Below are 16690 nucleotides of genomic sequence, written 5' to 3'. Positions count from 1 at the left end.
GTGTTAATACAAATACAATAGATGCATTTTTGTTTACATGTGATCAGCTGTTCCACAAGTTTTTTTAACCACACTGAAGCCTTTAGTGTTGACTCGGGTAGTGATATTGTTTGAAAATATTTCAGCATTTATTTAATCACTAAATAAATAATATAGCATGACAAGGTATAGGACAGTATGATATATCAACAAAAAATACAAGAACTAAACTACATGCTAATGGTTCAGAGACTTTATACAAAAATACAATGATCTGATGATACAATTTTACAAAATCTCAGCTTCATTGGATGTTGATGATTTCGCTTCATTTTCGACAATTTTCAAACACCGATCTGAAAATTCAACAAACAGAGGCTCCTGCATAGCCGCCTTCATAGCATCGTCTTTGCTGTCTGCACGGTCGATGGCGCGCAGTAACTGTCTCAGATGAGGGTTGCAAAGAAGATCTCGTAGCTCTTTTGACTGACCTGTAGAGAAATATAACCACATCTATTTATTTTTTTTAATCTTAATGTATGTGGTATTAGTGAATACAAGTGTTAGATGAAGGGACATGTGATGCTGCTGCCAATAGTGTAAAGTACAGACAAAAGGGTACTGTTGGATTAATACCCAATAGCTTGAGCCTCTCCAGAGGCGCTTTGTCAATGATGTCCTCTTCATGCAGAAGATCCTCAACAGTCCACGTCTCTGCAAAGACAGGAAGCAAAAGGGCTTTTCACTCAGGACAAAAGGTTTGACTGCTATTTCAATCACTTAATCTCACAGCCATCCTCGTTGTGGTGACAAATTTAAGTAACAAATATTTCCAACCACCTACCTACTCTCAGGGCTGACAGATATAATATTCTATCCAAATATCTCATAATGATATATCACAATATAGTATGTTTTCCAGTAATTCAATAAATAGCCTATATGAAACACAGTAAAGGCTAATTTTGTATACTCCTGTGTGAATGAAATACTTTACAAATGAAAAGTACTGCATATAATATTATATATTATTAAGATAAGGACTTAAGTGCCACATTTACAAAACAGTTTCAAGTGCAATTATAAAATATATATTATAAAATATATATATATATATTTCCATCTGACAATGTTTACATGCAGGCACACAAAGAGTAATCAGATTAAGACAAAAGTTTCATTACACTGTGCTATTAGAAGAAGCAGACTTCTTATCAATTGCGATTGTCTGATAAGTTTGTGTTGGTATATAATTATCAATTTAGATGAAGTAATTATGATCATGATATCCTCATATGATTTCATCATGATATGATTCAACGATTTTCTCCAAGTTGCCAAGTCCAACCTATAATGGTATATTTGTTTTGTTCTCTTGCTGACTGGCAATGACACACTATACAAAGATGATGATCAGAGAAATAACACCATACCAGTGTTGAAAGAATCTGTGGCTTTGGGATCAAAAGGTGCAGGCTGCTCAACAGGCAGGCAAGAATCTATGGACAAAAATAATTTGGATGGTGGATTAGTGGATGATGAGCAATGCAATGTGTCATCGGAGTATGATCACAGTCTAAACAGCACATAACTTCATCACTAAAACACTGAGATCAAGCTAATTTACCTTTATGGCTCTTATAACAGCCCAGTGAACAACTGAAAGAGAGAAAACAAACAATAGGTCTAATTAACAACAGAAATCATTATAATGACTCCATAACAATACTACTGAATCCAGGTAAAACACAGTGACAGCAGTACACACGGTGCACACACAGGGTATACTGTGATCATTCTACAGAGAGATACCAGCTACTACTAACAAAGTAGAGTTTACTGACTGAAACTCAGAATGAACATAACTGAATGGTTCAATTCATTTATCAATCAACACAAGTCATGGTATATCTCGGGAATAGTGGCTTGTGAAGTCAAAACGCAAGTCGATTTGAGCCATGTCGGCTGCCGTCCCATGTGGTGTTTATTTCCAAATAGTTTTCCACGTGTCGTGGCATATAATAATAATAATAATATAATAATAATAATAATAATAATAATAATAATAATAATAATAATAATAATAATGGTCTTACAGCCGTCCCCGTGTTATCTAGTGACACGTGGCAGCATGGTTATAAACGTACGTAAAGTCACGTTTACTAACACGTGACTTAGCTTTACCGTTAGCTCATGCTGTTTAACGGGTTTTATATTATTACGTAAGGTCCAACACACATACATTGGCTGCTGTGTTCTCCAATCTCAGACAGCAGGTTGTTTTTCTTTGGCTAAACAACTCGGTGGCTAACTGAAGGCTAGCTAACTGAAGGCTAGCTAACTGAAGGCTAGCTAACTGAAGGCTAGCTAAGCTAACAGAGTTATTAAGTTACTTACTATCTGATCTTGCAGGCTGGACATCTGTATTTCGGTGTGTGTTCGCTGCAAACGCTGCAGATCTGCATCCTGCGAGTAGACTGAAACACTGACTCACAACGTGGTTATTATGTTATGTTATTATGTTATGTTATTATGTTAGCAGGGCAGCTTCTCGGGCATGTGTGACGACCCGGAAGTTAATGATATCGTTTCCGGTTTGGGAATCCTTCCTTCAAAATAAAAGTATTTGATTGAACCCACTGTTCAGTCCGTAGTTGAACACAAACCCAAACACTGGATGCTTTGACGAACCTTTGCTTCAGCTGCGGGACACTGAACGTTTTCCTTCATCATTTATTTCGATACATTCTCAATGACTGCAGTATACGTTCCACAATCTGCAGATGCATGTGTGTTGAATACCCAGGCCTCCTCATCCAGTAATAATAATAATAATAATAATAATAATAATAATAATAATAATAATAATAATAATAATAATAATAATAATGATAAATAAAACATTGATTTAGGATCTTTGGTGGGTAGGTTGGTGACTACCCCGCTCATATCAGTAAAAAATGACTATACAATCTGAAAAATGCACAAACAAATCTTTTTCTTGGCTACAGGCCATATCTTTCATCATTTTTGAAAGAACTGCCTCTTGCCCTTGGTGTCTGTGTGTGCATGACACTCCTATGGGATACAAACAGTAAACAGAGCAGGCCCTTATTCCTCCTGAGGAAACACTGAACACAGGGAGGGAGAAATGAGTAGAGAGCAGCAAGATGTATAGTCCAAAGCCAGGGACAGATGAATAAATTCTACTTTTAGATAAACTAAAAACACAAATCAGTAACAAACCTGTAACGCATGCCTACTAACTACAAATAGTTTATAGTTTTCTTATTCTCTTATGAGCAATATAAATAAAACAATCCACACTGGTTTAGTTAACATCAGTTTTACTGAATCAAAATACAGTATAATATATTCTGCACCCACATAAATGACTACATCTACCACTATTTATTTATCAAGCAAACACCATTGACCTATATAGCTCAACGCAAACTATACTTGCACAGCTGTAACTGGAGAGTAGCAGTTCTTGCTACAGAGAATGGAGGGGGAGCTGTCTCGTGACTGATTACTGGGCATGACCCCGGGGTCACAGCGCTCCATTCACTGGGTCAGGAAAGGCAGGGGACCTTCGCCATAGTCAACATCAGAAATCCAACTTTGTGTCCAGATCTGTGTGAAGATCAGAATTAAATGGTGATCACAAATCATATTTTGCAACTACTCTCATTATCTATCCAACTGTAGATTGTTTCCTCAATTAATCATTTGGTCTAAAATGTCAGAAAAGACCATCTCTATGTTGACATATTCAGCTTGTTAGTTTGCATCAGATACATTACCCAATTGATTGCAGAATAATTGACTAACCGTTTTCAGATCTTTTTTTAACACTTTGCTGTTGTGTTGAAAATTAATCGCAACGAATCCTATTTTAAGGTATCAAAAGAGGCAGTTGTTCCATGTAAACGTTGCATGGTTTGATTTCAATATGATACTAACCGAATAGGGGAATAAAAACATGTACAAATGTAAATGCTTGATCTGTTGTATATGTCTCTAGTTTACCTATTAGAGTGACCTAATGGTGGAACAAAGCAAACTAGACTTGACTGTGACTACAAAAGCAGCTGACATGTATGTGATCTGCTCTGCAGGATGTCTTTAGTTGTGTACATATCACAGGAGGTTGTTTGTTTCAGTCACAAAGGCTGACTGTACAGTAAATAAGGTTTTTTCAACAAATAACAAACACAATTTTCAGACATTGTTACCTGAAATGCCATCAAGACAAGACTCTGGTTCTCCTGCGCTTCACTTCAGTGTTGAGATATCTTTCTGCTATCTTCCTCTCGTGTCCTGCGGGGACGTGGCGGTTCGTGTTCAGCTCGATCTCTCGCTTGGATCTGCCTTTGCCACAAGCATGGCACGAGTATTCCAGCAGGTTATAATAGTCGTATTGGTCGTAAAACGTTTCCTCGAAGGAAACGAATCTCTCCATGTCTGTGGCCATCTGGAGACAATGAGCCTCGAGCCTGTAAACAGATGACGTCACCCTCTGTTTATACACATGCAGTCACGTGATCCCGACTTTAAGAATATGTTGTGCTGGTTATTCGGAAATTTCGCTTTTAATTGTTAGTTCTGCATTTATTTTCACTTTTATTTCAGCATTGTTGTCCTCATTTGCAATGTTGGATTGAACGTTTGTTTGTTTTTCCTATTTTAACTGGCAAACTAAACATTCATATCGAATCAATATTAGGAATCAAAATTGCTGCAATACCAATGTTTCAAAGTCAGTAAGTTTAGGGCCCCTAGTGACTGACATGTGTTTGTGGTATGGACATAAATAAACATCCAGGGAAGTTATAGGCTAGTAATAATAACACTGTGCATAGTATGGTTATTATCTCTGGTATGTATAGAACATGTTGCTCTTGTATGAGATACTAATTAAAACTGTGTGTTGTTAAAAAAGACAATGCATGATCCAATCTGCAGCTTAATGACTGACATGTGTCCACATACAAAGTCTTGTTTGTGTGTTTTGTTCCTGACGCTCCTCACGTCGTCCTCACGTCGTCCTGACGTCGTCCTCACGTCGTCCTGACGCTCCTCACGTCGTCCTCTGACGTCGTCCTGACGCTCCTCACGTCGTCCTGACGTCGTCCTGACGCTCCTCACGTCGTCCTGACGTCGTCCTGACGCTCCTCACGTCGTCCTGACGCTCCTCACGTCGTCCTGACGTCGTCCTGACGCTCCTCACGTCGTCCTGACGTCGTCCTGACGCTCCTCACGTCGTCCTGACGTCGTCCTGACGCTCCTCACGTCGTCCTGACGTCGTCCTGACGCTCCTCACGTCGTCCTGACGTCGTCCTGACGCTCCTCCACGTCGCAGTCTCAGGCGAGCTGGCTGCGTGTGTATGCGCGTCTGTATGCGTGTCTGCGTGTCTGCAGCTAGGCCACAGAGTGATGGCGGCGCCCGTCCTGAGAGTGTCCACCCCTCGGTGGGAGAGAACAGCCAGGCTCCTGGTCTGCCTGCTGGGCGTGCTGCTGTCTCTGTACGCCTTCCACGTCGAGAGGGAGAAGGCTCGGGACCCGAGTTTTAAGGCCATGTGCGACGTCAGCAGCTCCATCAGCTGTTCTAAAGTGTTCAGCTCAAGGTAATGTGAAGCACAGAGTGCAGCCGCTACCACAGGCTCTCTGCTAGCATGTCTGCTAGCATGTCTGCTAGCATGCTAACTGTAGCAGCCGGCGTGCTGCGGGCTGCTAGCTAAACCACCTCAGTCACAAGTTAACTTTTAGCTTTTCATCTTAAAGAAAGCTCATCATTAGCCATCTAGCTCGGCGGAGCTAACTCTGCTAACCGTTAGCAAACGCAACCCATCCCACAGATACACGGGACTTAGCCGGTCACAGTGCTAGCTGTCAGCAATGCTATCATCCAATCAATCAATCAATCAATCAATCAATCAATCAATCAATCAATCAATCAATCAATACGTGGCTGAAGGGCCAGCTCCTGTTAACTGATCTCTGTGTGTGAAAGGGTAACACATCTGTAACACATCTGTAACACTCTGTAACACATCTGTAACACATCTGTAACACATCTGTAACACATCTGTAACACATCTGTAACACCAACTCTAGCACAGGAGTTGACGGTAGTGAGTCCAGACGCAGGTTCTGGTCGCCTGTGTTCTGAATGAGTCCATTCATTCCGCAGACTGAACCATGTTAGCTTCACTCGGGTCAGTCGGGGTAACTCTGTAACCTTGTAGCTAGCGTAACGTTAGCTGTCACTCTGCTGTCATTAGCTGCTAATGTCAGCCAGTCCAAGGGGTTAAACCACAACGTTACACCTCAGCAAAGGCACAGGCCCACTCCAGAGGTCAGAGGTCAGAGGAGGGGGTGTAATGTGGCTACATTAAGGTGTCAGTGCTGCTAACCATCACACACTGATACCAGAGAGCTACACGCTCCCATAAACACAGGTACACTTTACTGCTGGAGCTTTACTTTAGCTCACTTCATGTGTCCGTCAGAAGTGAATCTGAGTTACAATCTTAAAATGACAGCTCTTCTATAGAACACATTCTCATACTAATGACTCAAGTGAACCCCACCTATTGAATCCCATAGAATGAGAGTCTTTGCAGGCCTTGTGAACAAACACTAGTAGCATGACTGGAATGTAACCTGTCTAGGACTCAGTTCACCACCTTAGAGTATTAGAGACAGTCTTGTCTTTGTCACATTACATAAGCTGCCAACCATCAGTTCTTCTGACTGAATGTGTTCGCAAATAATGAATTAATGACTGAATGAAAGTCACAATTTCTTCCATCTAAATGAAGAACCGTAGCAGTTTCTATTACTTGCCTGAACAAGCTTGGTTTCCAACAGTCTAATCTCGACTGCCATCCAGGTCTATACATTTAATACCCTATATTTGGTGGTGCAGTTTATTTTACTGTATTTGTTATGTATGTTATTGTATATGGTAAATCAAATGTGATTGCTTAACATATTTCACACTAAGGGATGCATGCTATAAAAAGATAAATAAAATACATTTTTAAATGGTAACATACTTGCACAGAGGCTTTAAAACTTTCAATATCCCAAACTTTTCATAGCTTTCTTAGCAAATATAAGCACGGTGTTTAGAAGTCAACCTTGGCTCTTTGGGCATGTAGTTGTGCTAATTAGAAGATTTTAAATAGGGTCTGAGTTATTTAAGTAGACTCTCCATGCTCCTTCTGTATAGCCTCAGATGAGACATGAAAAACTTTCGATATTCATACTGAAATAATTCTTATGCTCACTAAAACACGATATAATAAAGAATAACTGGTATGAATAGTTGTATACCTATACACTTGCACCTAAGATAAATTAGTGTATATTCAGGCATTTTCAAATTATCTATTGTTCTTTTTTGCTTGAACTCTGGAACTTACTCAGTGATTAATATGGCAGGAGTACCCAAGTAAGCAGGATCACCTCTTTACACATGTCTGAGTTGTTATATTATGCAATAATCTAAATGCTCTCTCAACTGGAACGAGAACTAATGTGTTGCATAGGTTTAAAGTTGGTGGGATTGACAGCCTCTCGACAGTACTGATAGTGTTCTGAAAATCAGACAAACTTCATGAATGTTGCCTTTTAAGGGCTGTCATATCTTGAATCAATTGAAAAAATTGGTGGGACAACCCAACCATGACGTTGGTAGTCACGTCAATATCAATTGCGGCAAAGAAACGTTTTGGCTTTGCAGCATTTGTTTTCTCCTGAAAAATCCAGATTGGTTTAGTCAATTAATTGATTAGTTGATCATCAGAAAACTAATTGTCAGCTGTCGTTTTGGACTGTTGGTCCGACAAAATATATTATTTTGATATTTGAAAATGTCATCTCAGACTTTGGGACACTGTCATGGACTCTTTCTTTTTACAGTTTTTTTTACATTTTGTTGACAAAACAAGGAATCTAGAAAATTATCTGCAGATTAATAGTTAATTTAAACAATTGTTCATTGCAGCTCTAGTTCACTGAACACCAAAATAGTGTTCTGGAAATTATAATTTGCCTATCCAAGAACACAATTCTGCTAAAAAGCAAACCTCACCCAGACGGTATTAAAGATTCCTGGAAAACCAACATTAGGAAGACCTAGGTGTGATCACTGTATACTGTTTTCTTCTTATCGCATCTCCATTTTTTTGGTCTGACTCATTTGGTTTTGATAGCCTTCAGCTGTGATCCAGGCTGTTTAGTATGTTAGATTCTGTACTCCTGATTTAAAGTTGTAACTGCCTTCTTCGCTGATGTCTTGGTGTGCTTCAGGTGGGGTCGAGGATTTGGACTCCTGGGCTCAATTTTTGGAAATGACAGTGCACTGAACCAACCCAACAGTGTCTACGGGATAGCCTTTTATGCCTTTCAGCTCCTACTAGGTAAGATGTCATTTTATTCATTCATCAGTTGCGAATTCAGGTGACAAATCTCTCTAGCCATTTTATTAGCAACTAGTGCTGACTCAACACTTTACCTTCCTCTGTCATTGCTGTATTTGGCTAAATTGACTCACATGACCCTGACACACTGACATCTTATTTAGGAGCCAAGTGTAAATATAATAACCTAGTTGTTGGAGGCTCATGTTTATTGAAGCTCACCTGATCTGCAATCAATATCTTCTGTTCTTTGGACTTGGTACATATGAATTACAGTTAAGACTGCAGCGATGACGTATTAGTGTAGAATAAGGAAGAGGATCGATAGACCTTGATAGTTGCTCTACAGACAGTGGCGTCATTATTTAGTGTTTATCCCAGTGTAATTTTGCACTGACAGTTCAGAGTTATCATAAATATTTTTCCTTATGTGTGACTTGTTTTAACTCAGTCATACTGGTTTGACGCGTTTGCCCGCCCAGTGGCCTGTAAGCTCGCCGGGCCACCTGGCGCTGGCACAGTACAAGAGATCCTTTTAGCCACAGCAGTTACCACTCATTTGACTGACACAATAGCAGCCCAGTTAGGCCAAACCGCTAGAGCGGGTCAAGATTTCCATATTAAAGGCAAGACCACTCCGTTTCAGAAGTTTCATTATTCTTATGGCGTTGGACCGTTCAATATTTGTTAGCAAGGATGACTCAAAAATCTGCATATTCAAAGTTTAACCTCTGTTTAAAGCCAGTGTACAGCATTTGAAGACTTTACTGTACACTAAGATGTTGCAATTGGACACACAACTGATGCTTTAGTTGTGCCTTTTCCCATTATGGAATTTATTTTAGATAAGCGATTGAGAAACTATATATGGATAAACAAACAGAATAACCATCAATAATGTTTGATTTGTCTGTTATTTATTTGTCTGGATTATCCAAAAACAAAGTACTTAACAATCATGCAAAAATTGTAGAAGTGATACGTCCATAACGCAATCCTGCTCATTGATTTGTGGCATTGGCCACAGAGGCCAAGCATGTCATGGAAAAATCTTTTGACAATTGACAAATTTATTTCACCTCATGGTATACATCATCCACCCCTAGAACAGAACATATTGTATTACCTGCCTGTACTACCACAACTTCATTAATGTCTTGTGGTGATTGGTGCTGCCGCCTGTTAGACCACCCTGTGGTGGAAGTAGCTCTGGTCTTTTACTTAAGTAAAAGTAATACCACAATACCACAGTTTAGAAATACTGTTACAAGCATTCAAAGTTTTACTTGAGTTAAAGTACAGAAGTACCAAAAGTAAAAGTACTCAGAACGCAGAAATGGCACATTTCAGAATACTACACAGTATATTGATTATATGGATCACAATGCATTCATGTATGTATCTCTTTAAAGTTGCAGCCTATAAAGGTGAGACTCATTTTAACTGCTTAATATACTGGTGGCTAATTGAATCAAATAATAATTGTACACCATTTATTATATCACATTTTGTTTTGATAATCTAAATCTGCAAAGTAACTAGTGGGGAAAGCTTTAGAATAAATGTAGTAAAGTAAAAAGGTACTTGTACTTAAAATTACTAATTTAAAGTACAAGTACCTCAAAATTATATTTAAGTTCTATGCTTCAGTAAATTATCTTATTTATGTTTTACCACTGGACCTTACTGGATTGTATTTATGTTAGGATTTCATATTCTATGATTAGTAATCATTGAAAATGACAATGTGTAAAACACTGATTCTAGTTTAACACTTGTATATTAAATCAAGCAAGCCCATTTACACCTTTCTGTGGTCTCACAATGAGCCGTACCAGCCCTCAGATATGCAGTTTACTCATGCCTTTAGAGTTGTCACTCTGTGTGACTCATGCAGACATACCCGATACTATTTAGCTTGGTATTCTGCCATTAATAGAACCAGGATCCTACTATTTTAGCTTAAGGTATGGAACAGCCAAGATGTTACGAACCCTAATGAACTCAAAAGCACAAAGCCTTAGAACTGTGACTGCACCTCATGTGACAACGGAATAATATGACCAGTGTTTAAGCCGAATGTCATCACGAGGAGGCCGATTACATAAATAGAGAACTGTCTGAGGCTGAAAGCTAAAGAGCAGACTCATCAGATTACTTGTGTGTTCCAAGGTTGCCTTTTTCTTTCTTCTGCCGTTATTTGCTTAAGCTTTAGTTTGTGTTTCTCGCCGTAGGAATGACTGTCAGTGCAATGGCCGCCCTTATTCTCATGACGACATCCATCTTGTCGGTGGTGGGTTCACTCTACCTGGGCTACATCCTCTACTTTGTCCTAAAGGACTTCTGCATCATCTGCATCACCACATACGCGCTGAACTTCATTCTCTTTATTCTCAACTACAAGCGACTGGTTTACTTGAACGAGGCCTGGAAGCAGAAGCTTCAGGCCAAGCAGGACTAAAGCTGTTCAAGAGCCGCAAGAAAAGTGCGATAAACAAACAAACAAACAAACAAAAGAAAAAAAGAAATGTGACCTCTGAACATTTGACTTGCCACCAGGAGACCTTGCTTCCAAACAATGTGTATTCTGCTGTGTGTTCAAAAAAAAAAAAGAAAAAGAAAAAAAATGAAGAAATTTAACTTAAATGTTGGGCCGGACATCTCAATGTTGCAAACACGGAAGGAGTTGTAAGTGAAAGATGATTTCTCTTTTTCATTTATTTTTCCTTGTTTAACATTGTACTCACGTAAGGAAGAGGCTGGCTGTGTGAGTGTTTGTGTGTGTGTGGAAACACATCAACCCGAGCAAGCAGAGGCAGAAGGCCACAAAACAGAACGATGGAGGACAGCTCTCTTGTGAACAAAAAGGATCGCAGAATGGAAGAAAAAACGGGACATTAAAGGGGTTTACTTGAAACAGTTAGAAAAGGTCCTATCGCTGCACAGCGGATCTGCACTAAAAACTCGGAACCGAATGTGTCCCAAAACAAATAAAAAATAACACTCATTAGGTTATCGTACGGTTTGCAGATAAAGTTCTAGGGCGAGGGGAGGTTGGGGGGGAGACAAAAGGTTTAACATTTATACAGAATAGTTTGTTTTCATGTTTACACTTTGTAGTACGTTTCTTTTATGAAGAGGACCACTAAAAATAAAACACAGGACAATGTAAGAAAAGTGTGTGTAGATCAGTCAGGTTGTTTTGTTTTGCAATTCTGTAAATAGCTGCTGAGCAATATTCCAGGCTAGATTGTGATTTAGTGTTGACACAAACCTTTAAGGACAAAAATGAAAAAAAAAAAAAACACCAACAAAGCAGGAGAGAACACGAGTTAATCTGGAACAAAAAAAGGCGATAAAGGTCACTTGTCGGTTGGAGGATCCTGAAGATGTGCTCGGGACGTCTTCCGTCCTGAAGTCCTGGTCGGGCATGCGGTTCAAAGTTGTGTGGATTTCTTTGTTGCAAGTGGTTATTTTTTCATCTGAAGCCACCGACACAAGTCTTTTAAACAGAACTATGGGTTCTTCTCACCATGTTTTCATAAAGGCACCCACACTCTATCGTTTTTTCTTTTTTGGTTATTATGTGAAAAGCATTCCTGACCTCCACACAAGTGGGATCCATAAAGACTTATGTGCCTAAAGGAGTGTTAAGGTGAATTACCTTAATTTCTTTTCCTTTATTTTTATTTTTTTTAATGTTTTTGGTGTGGGTGGGGGGGGAGTAATGTTATGTTTACCACCAGGTCTGCTTGTTGTTTTATTGTCAAAAGGTCCAAGGCTTTATTTTGATGATCACAGTTTTGTAACTTAAGATACCAGTGAAGTGTTTCTCTCCCCTCCCCCCCCTCCCCTCCCTAATAGAGTCTCATGAGGTAGCAACGGCTGCTACACTGTGATTGTCTGCTGAAGTGTAGAGTGGCAGAGGCATCTCTTTATCATGCTGTTTAAAAGCGTTAATGCTCATCTGGCTTTTGTTCACTGTCCAGCCTGTATACATTTGATGTCAATTGAACAGTAACGGTGATCTTGCCAAGCTGAGTTACGGTTCATTTGAAGGATGTGAACAAAACTTCTTTCATGTTTAATGTCGACAAGAGCAGAAGAGGTGTAACAAGGTGTAAGACTCAACAACAAAGCAGTACGCTAAGCCATATAAAGAGTTTGTGGGATTTTTTGGATCCAGTAGGAAAGACATCCAGGTCGCTGCCGACACTGAGGCTTTTCACGAAGTGGTGGATCACTAACATAGCAAGGTTTGTACTGAGATAAGTCCAGCTATAGGGGAAAAGCAACCACAGCTGGTAGTGGCTTTGCTAGAAATCCACAGTAACGCCAGTTCAGTCCAGCACCAAGTGACAGAGTTGGACCGTTGTCTCTCTTCCATCCAGAATACACTGATTTACAGTATCCTACCCGTCAGATGCATGGTACACTGTCTCCTTGCTTTAAGCATATGTGGGACATCGGACAATCTTACACTCAAAGACCCAGAACAGTCGTAATAATAACTGTAACAATGTGATCCATCTGTGGTGTCAAACCGGCTTGTTAATAGTTTTCATTACTGTTAATCTCAAAGCCCCTTCACTCTGATAGAATTCAAGTTCTACCTGACAGTTTTTTTTTTTTTGGAGTGAGGGTTGTTGAAGTATTGATGATAGCAACTGCCAGGAAAGTAATCTCAGTGACACGTTTCCTGTGATGACATGTGAAGTCATCGCTTGTCTATGAAAAATGGAAAGTATGGAAATGCCACCCCCCACCCCCCAGGTTATTATCGAGTGAAATTGTTGTCTGTTCATTCATGTTGTAACCCATTTACTTCTAATCATATATTGGCTCTGTTACATTATTGTTGCCCATTTTCCAAAGCATAATAGTTTTTCCTACACACCAGGCAGACAATGGTTTCCGTTCACTTCACTATGTGACAGGATACACTTTCAGAGATACTTCCAGCACCTAATACTTCACAGGGAAGATCTGTATACTGCTCACCATGTCAATGTTTGTCCTTTGGGGTTCAGTATAACTGATTTAAAGTGATGCAGTTTGGCATCGAGTCCAGGCTTTAGTCATACTCTGATGGATAACCTAACTTAAAGGAGTACTCCACCAATTTAGCATGCACTCTACTTACATTAATTCAAAATTGATGCAGCAAACCTTGAAATATTTTTTATTTATTCCATGCATTCTTCTTCCTCTTCTAAACGCAGGGCCTACGTTACCCACGATACCACTCAACCTCCGACAGTTCAGCCAGATATTCGGGTTTGGTATGCTATTAGTGGCTAACAGCAAACGTACGCAGCAGAACCCCCCAACACCTGTGAACAAACCTTGATGTGTAAATTCTGTGGAGTTCCCCTTTAAAAACATTTGAATCTCTTTGAAAGTTTATTTTCATGCCATACAGAAACGAGTGGGAACCAATGGCTGCCTGGAAGAGAAACTCATTCAAACATTAGTTAGCTTTGGAAAATGGTCTGCAGTTATGTGACATGATTGGTAGTAAACTGACCAAAAACATGAAAGCACCAGTATATTCCTTTAAACATATTTTACGGTCCTCCATGGAATTATTCAAATGTTTCCATCATTTCTCAGCAAGTCATCTTTAAGATCTTCCGTATACAGTATTGCCTTGTCGGGCTAACATCAGGTTCTGTTTCATCTCAACTGAGAAAAAGAGTAACAACAGCGGTGTTTTGTCTTTGTCTGGGAAAGCCTGTGCACTCGCATGTAAGACAAGTCTCAAATGGATTCACTTGCACAAGTCCAACTGACATAACTTGCTAGTTTTTGTGGCAGAAACTATGGGTCTTGTGAATACTAGCAACTGCAGAACTGACAAGTGCACAGGCGGTATCATTACGTTCATGGTTCCAGTCATTTGCAGGCCTGTCACACTAGTTTAAAAATAAATGGGTAAGGAATTTTGATGTTGAGTCAAAAGTTTGAAATTATTGACTTGTTGCACATGTTGTGTGATGATTTATTGTCAGAATGGTAAAAACGATCTATAGTGCATTCTCATAAATATTCATTTAGTCCCTGAGGTTTAACTGCCATGTTAGTTGCATCACCAATGCCAACAAAAGTGCCTTCTGTTTGATCACTAGGCCTCGAGCCAAAGACGAGCAACAGTAATAGCCTTGTAAAATGAAGAATGGTAACCGTAACAGGCACTAACGCTTGCCTACCTTAAAATGTAATCTGATAAATTGGTCATTCCCAAAGATTTGATATCCAGTATTGGTGCATCAACCCAGTCAGAAATTGCCAGACAAAAATGCCCTGTCAAATCAATGGTCATCCCCTTTTCCCCTTCTGAACTCCACTATATAATTCTCATCTTTATTTTGTCTAGCTAGGACATGTTTGTTAGCTAAGAATACACTCTGTTTAAACTACATGATTGTAATGTTCTTTTTTCATCCTTAATTATGCCCTTTAGCTGTATAGACTGTTAACATTCTGGGTTATTTTAGTTAAAAAAATAATAAAAAGATGAGGGGTTGGGGGGGCTAGGAATCCATGTGTCAGCATAAAATGTTTATTAAATTTCTTTGTGGAGGAAAACTTACTGGGTTTGCTTCTGTATTGCCAAATATGTTTTAAAATGCTGTATTTTCTTACATGGAAAAGTGTTACATGAATGGTAGGAGGGTGCAAAAAAAGAATATCTGTTCAAATCCATCTTACCTTAAGGGAAAACTGTGGTTGACATGAACATTTTTAATTGTGTCATTGTCATGTGGAAATGATCTACCATTAAAACATTCCCTCTGAAACGACCGCTCATTTTAAGTCATTTAAATAAATTAGCTACCGTTACACATATTGTAACACTGACTACACAAAAAGCTGTTTCGCTGTTAAGTTCGCTGCTAAGTGTATAATTTATTGGCCTCAGAATAATAGTCAGGTTATGCTTGCTGTCATTCATCCTCTTTTTACTGGCTATTTAAAGATCCCTGCCTATTACGCTTCCATTGGAAGCGAGTGTGGACAAAGCCCCTTTGTGTGTAAAACTGTATTTCAAAATGTATCTAATGTCATCAAGTTAGTATTTTCCAAAGTTAGTGTTTTAGTAGTAAATTTCCTCTTTGTGTCACTTTCCCTCTATCACAGCTCATCACCGAAACTCTTTCCAGGAAACACATTTTATAAGTGTATATTATACGGAAAGTATTCAGAGCCCTTTAAATTTCTTTGTTTCATTGCAGCCATTTGCATTAATGTACACTCAGCAACCCATCTTGACAGAAAAAAACAGAAATGTAGAAATTTTTTGCAAATTTATTAAAAAAGAAAAACTGAAATATCACATGGTCATAAGTATTCAGACCCTTTGCTCAGTATTGAGTAGAAGCACCCTTTGAGCTAGTACAGCCATGAGTCTTCTTGGGAATGATGCAACAAGTTTCTCACACCTGGATTTGGGGATCCTCTGCCATTCTTCCTTGCAGATCCTCTCCAGTTCTGTCAGGTTGATGGTGAACGTTGGTGGACAGCCATTTTCAGGTCTCTCCAGAGATGCTCAACTGGGTTTAGGTCAGGGCTCTGGCTGGGCCAGTCAAGAATGGTCACAGACTTGTTCTGTAAGCCACTCCTTTGTTATTTTAGCTGTGTGCTTCGGGTCATTGTCTTGTTGGAAGGTGAACCTTCGGCCCAGTCTGAGGTCCTGAGCACTCTGGAGGAGGTTTTCTTCCAGGATATCTCTGTACTTGGCCGCATTCATCTTTCCTTCAATTGCAACCAGTCGTCCTGTCCCTGCAGCTGAAAAACACCCCCATAGCATGATGCTGCCACCACCATGTTTCACTGTTGGGATTGTATTGGGCAGGTGATGAGCAGTGCCTGGTTTTTCCACACATACCGCTTAGAATTAACGCCAAAAAGTTCAATCTTGGTCTCATCAGACCAGAGAATCTTATTTCTCATAGTTTGGGAGTCCTCCATGTGTTTTTTGGCAAACTCTATGCGGGCTTTCATATGTCTTGCACTGAGGAGAGGCTTCCGTCGGCCACTCTGCCATAAAGCCCCGACTGGTGGAGGGCTGCAGTGATAGTTGACTTTGTGGAACTTTCTCCCATCTCCCTACTGCATCTCTGGAGCTCAGCCACAGTGATCTTTGGGTTCTTTCTCTCAAATCTGCTCAATTTCAGGCTGGACGGCCAGGTCTAGGAAGAGTTCTGGTCATCCCATACTTCTTCCATTTAAGGATTATGGAGGCCACTGTGCTCTTAGGAACCTTGAGTGCTGCAGAA

General features: G+C 39.7%; 2 protein-coding genes across 2 annotated transcripts; one reads left to right on the top strand and one right to left on the bottom strand.

Moving 5' to 3' along the window:
* Positions 1–117: 117 nt before the first annotated feature.
* znhit3 (zinc finger, HIT-type containing 3) lies at positions 118–2582 on the bottom strand. The gene is made up of 5 exons (XM_054625371.1): positions 2377–2582; positions 1607–1638; positions 1413–1478; positions 616–693; positions 118–470 (listed from the first exon to the last, which is right to left on the bottom strand). The coding sequence occupies exons 1-5, from the start codon at positions 2442–2444 to the stop codon at positions 268–270; spliced, it is 447 nt and encodes a 148-aa protein (XP_054481346.1). The 5' UTR covers positions 2445–2582; the 3' UTR covers positions 118–267.
* Positions 2583–5269: 2687 nt separating this feature from the next.
* Positions 5270–15209, top strand: vkorc1l1 (vitamin K epoxide reductase complex, subunit 1-like 1). The gene is made up of 3 exons (XM_054626464.1): positions 5270–5609; positions 8302–8411; positions 10646–15209. The coding sequence occupies exons 1-3, from the start codon at positions 5419–5421 to the stop codon at positions 10870–10872; spliced, it is 528 nt and encodes a 175-aa protein (XP_054482439.1). The 5' UTR covers positions 5270–5418; the 3' UTR covers positions 10873–15209.
* The last annotated feature ends 1481 nt before the right edge of the window (positions 15210–16690 follow it).

Source organism: Anoplopoma fimbria, chromosome 24, assembly GCF_027596085.1.
Source record: "Anoplopoma fimbria isolate UVic2021 breed Golden Eagle Sablefish chromosome 24, Afim_UVic_2022, whole genome shotgun sequence".
Taxonomy (NCBI): Eukaryota; Metazoa; Chordata; class Actinopteri; order Perciformes; family Anoplopomatidae; genus Anoplopoma; species Anoplopoma fimbria.
Note: the sequence above shows the minus strand (reverse complement) of the source record. Positions and strands in the feature narration are given on the sequence as shown.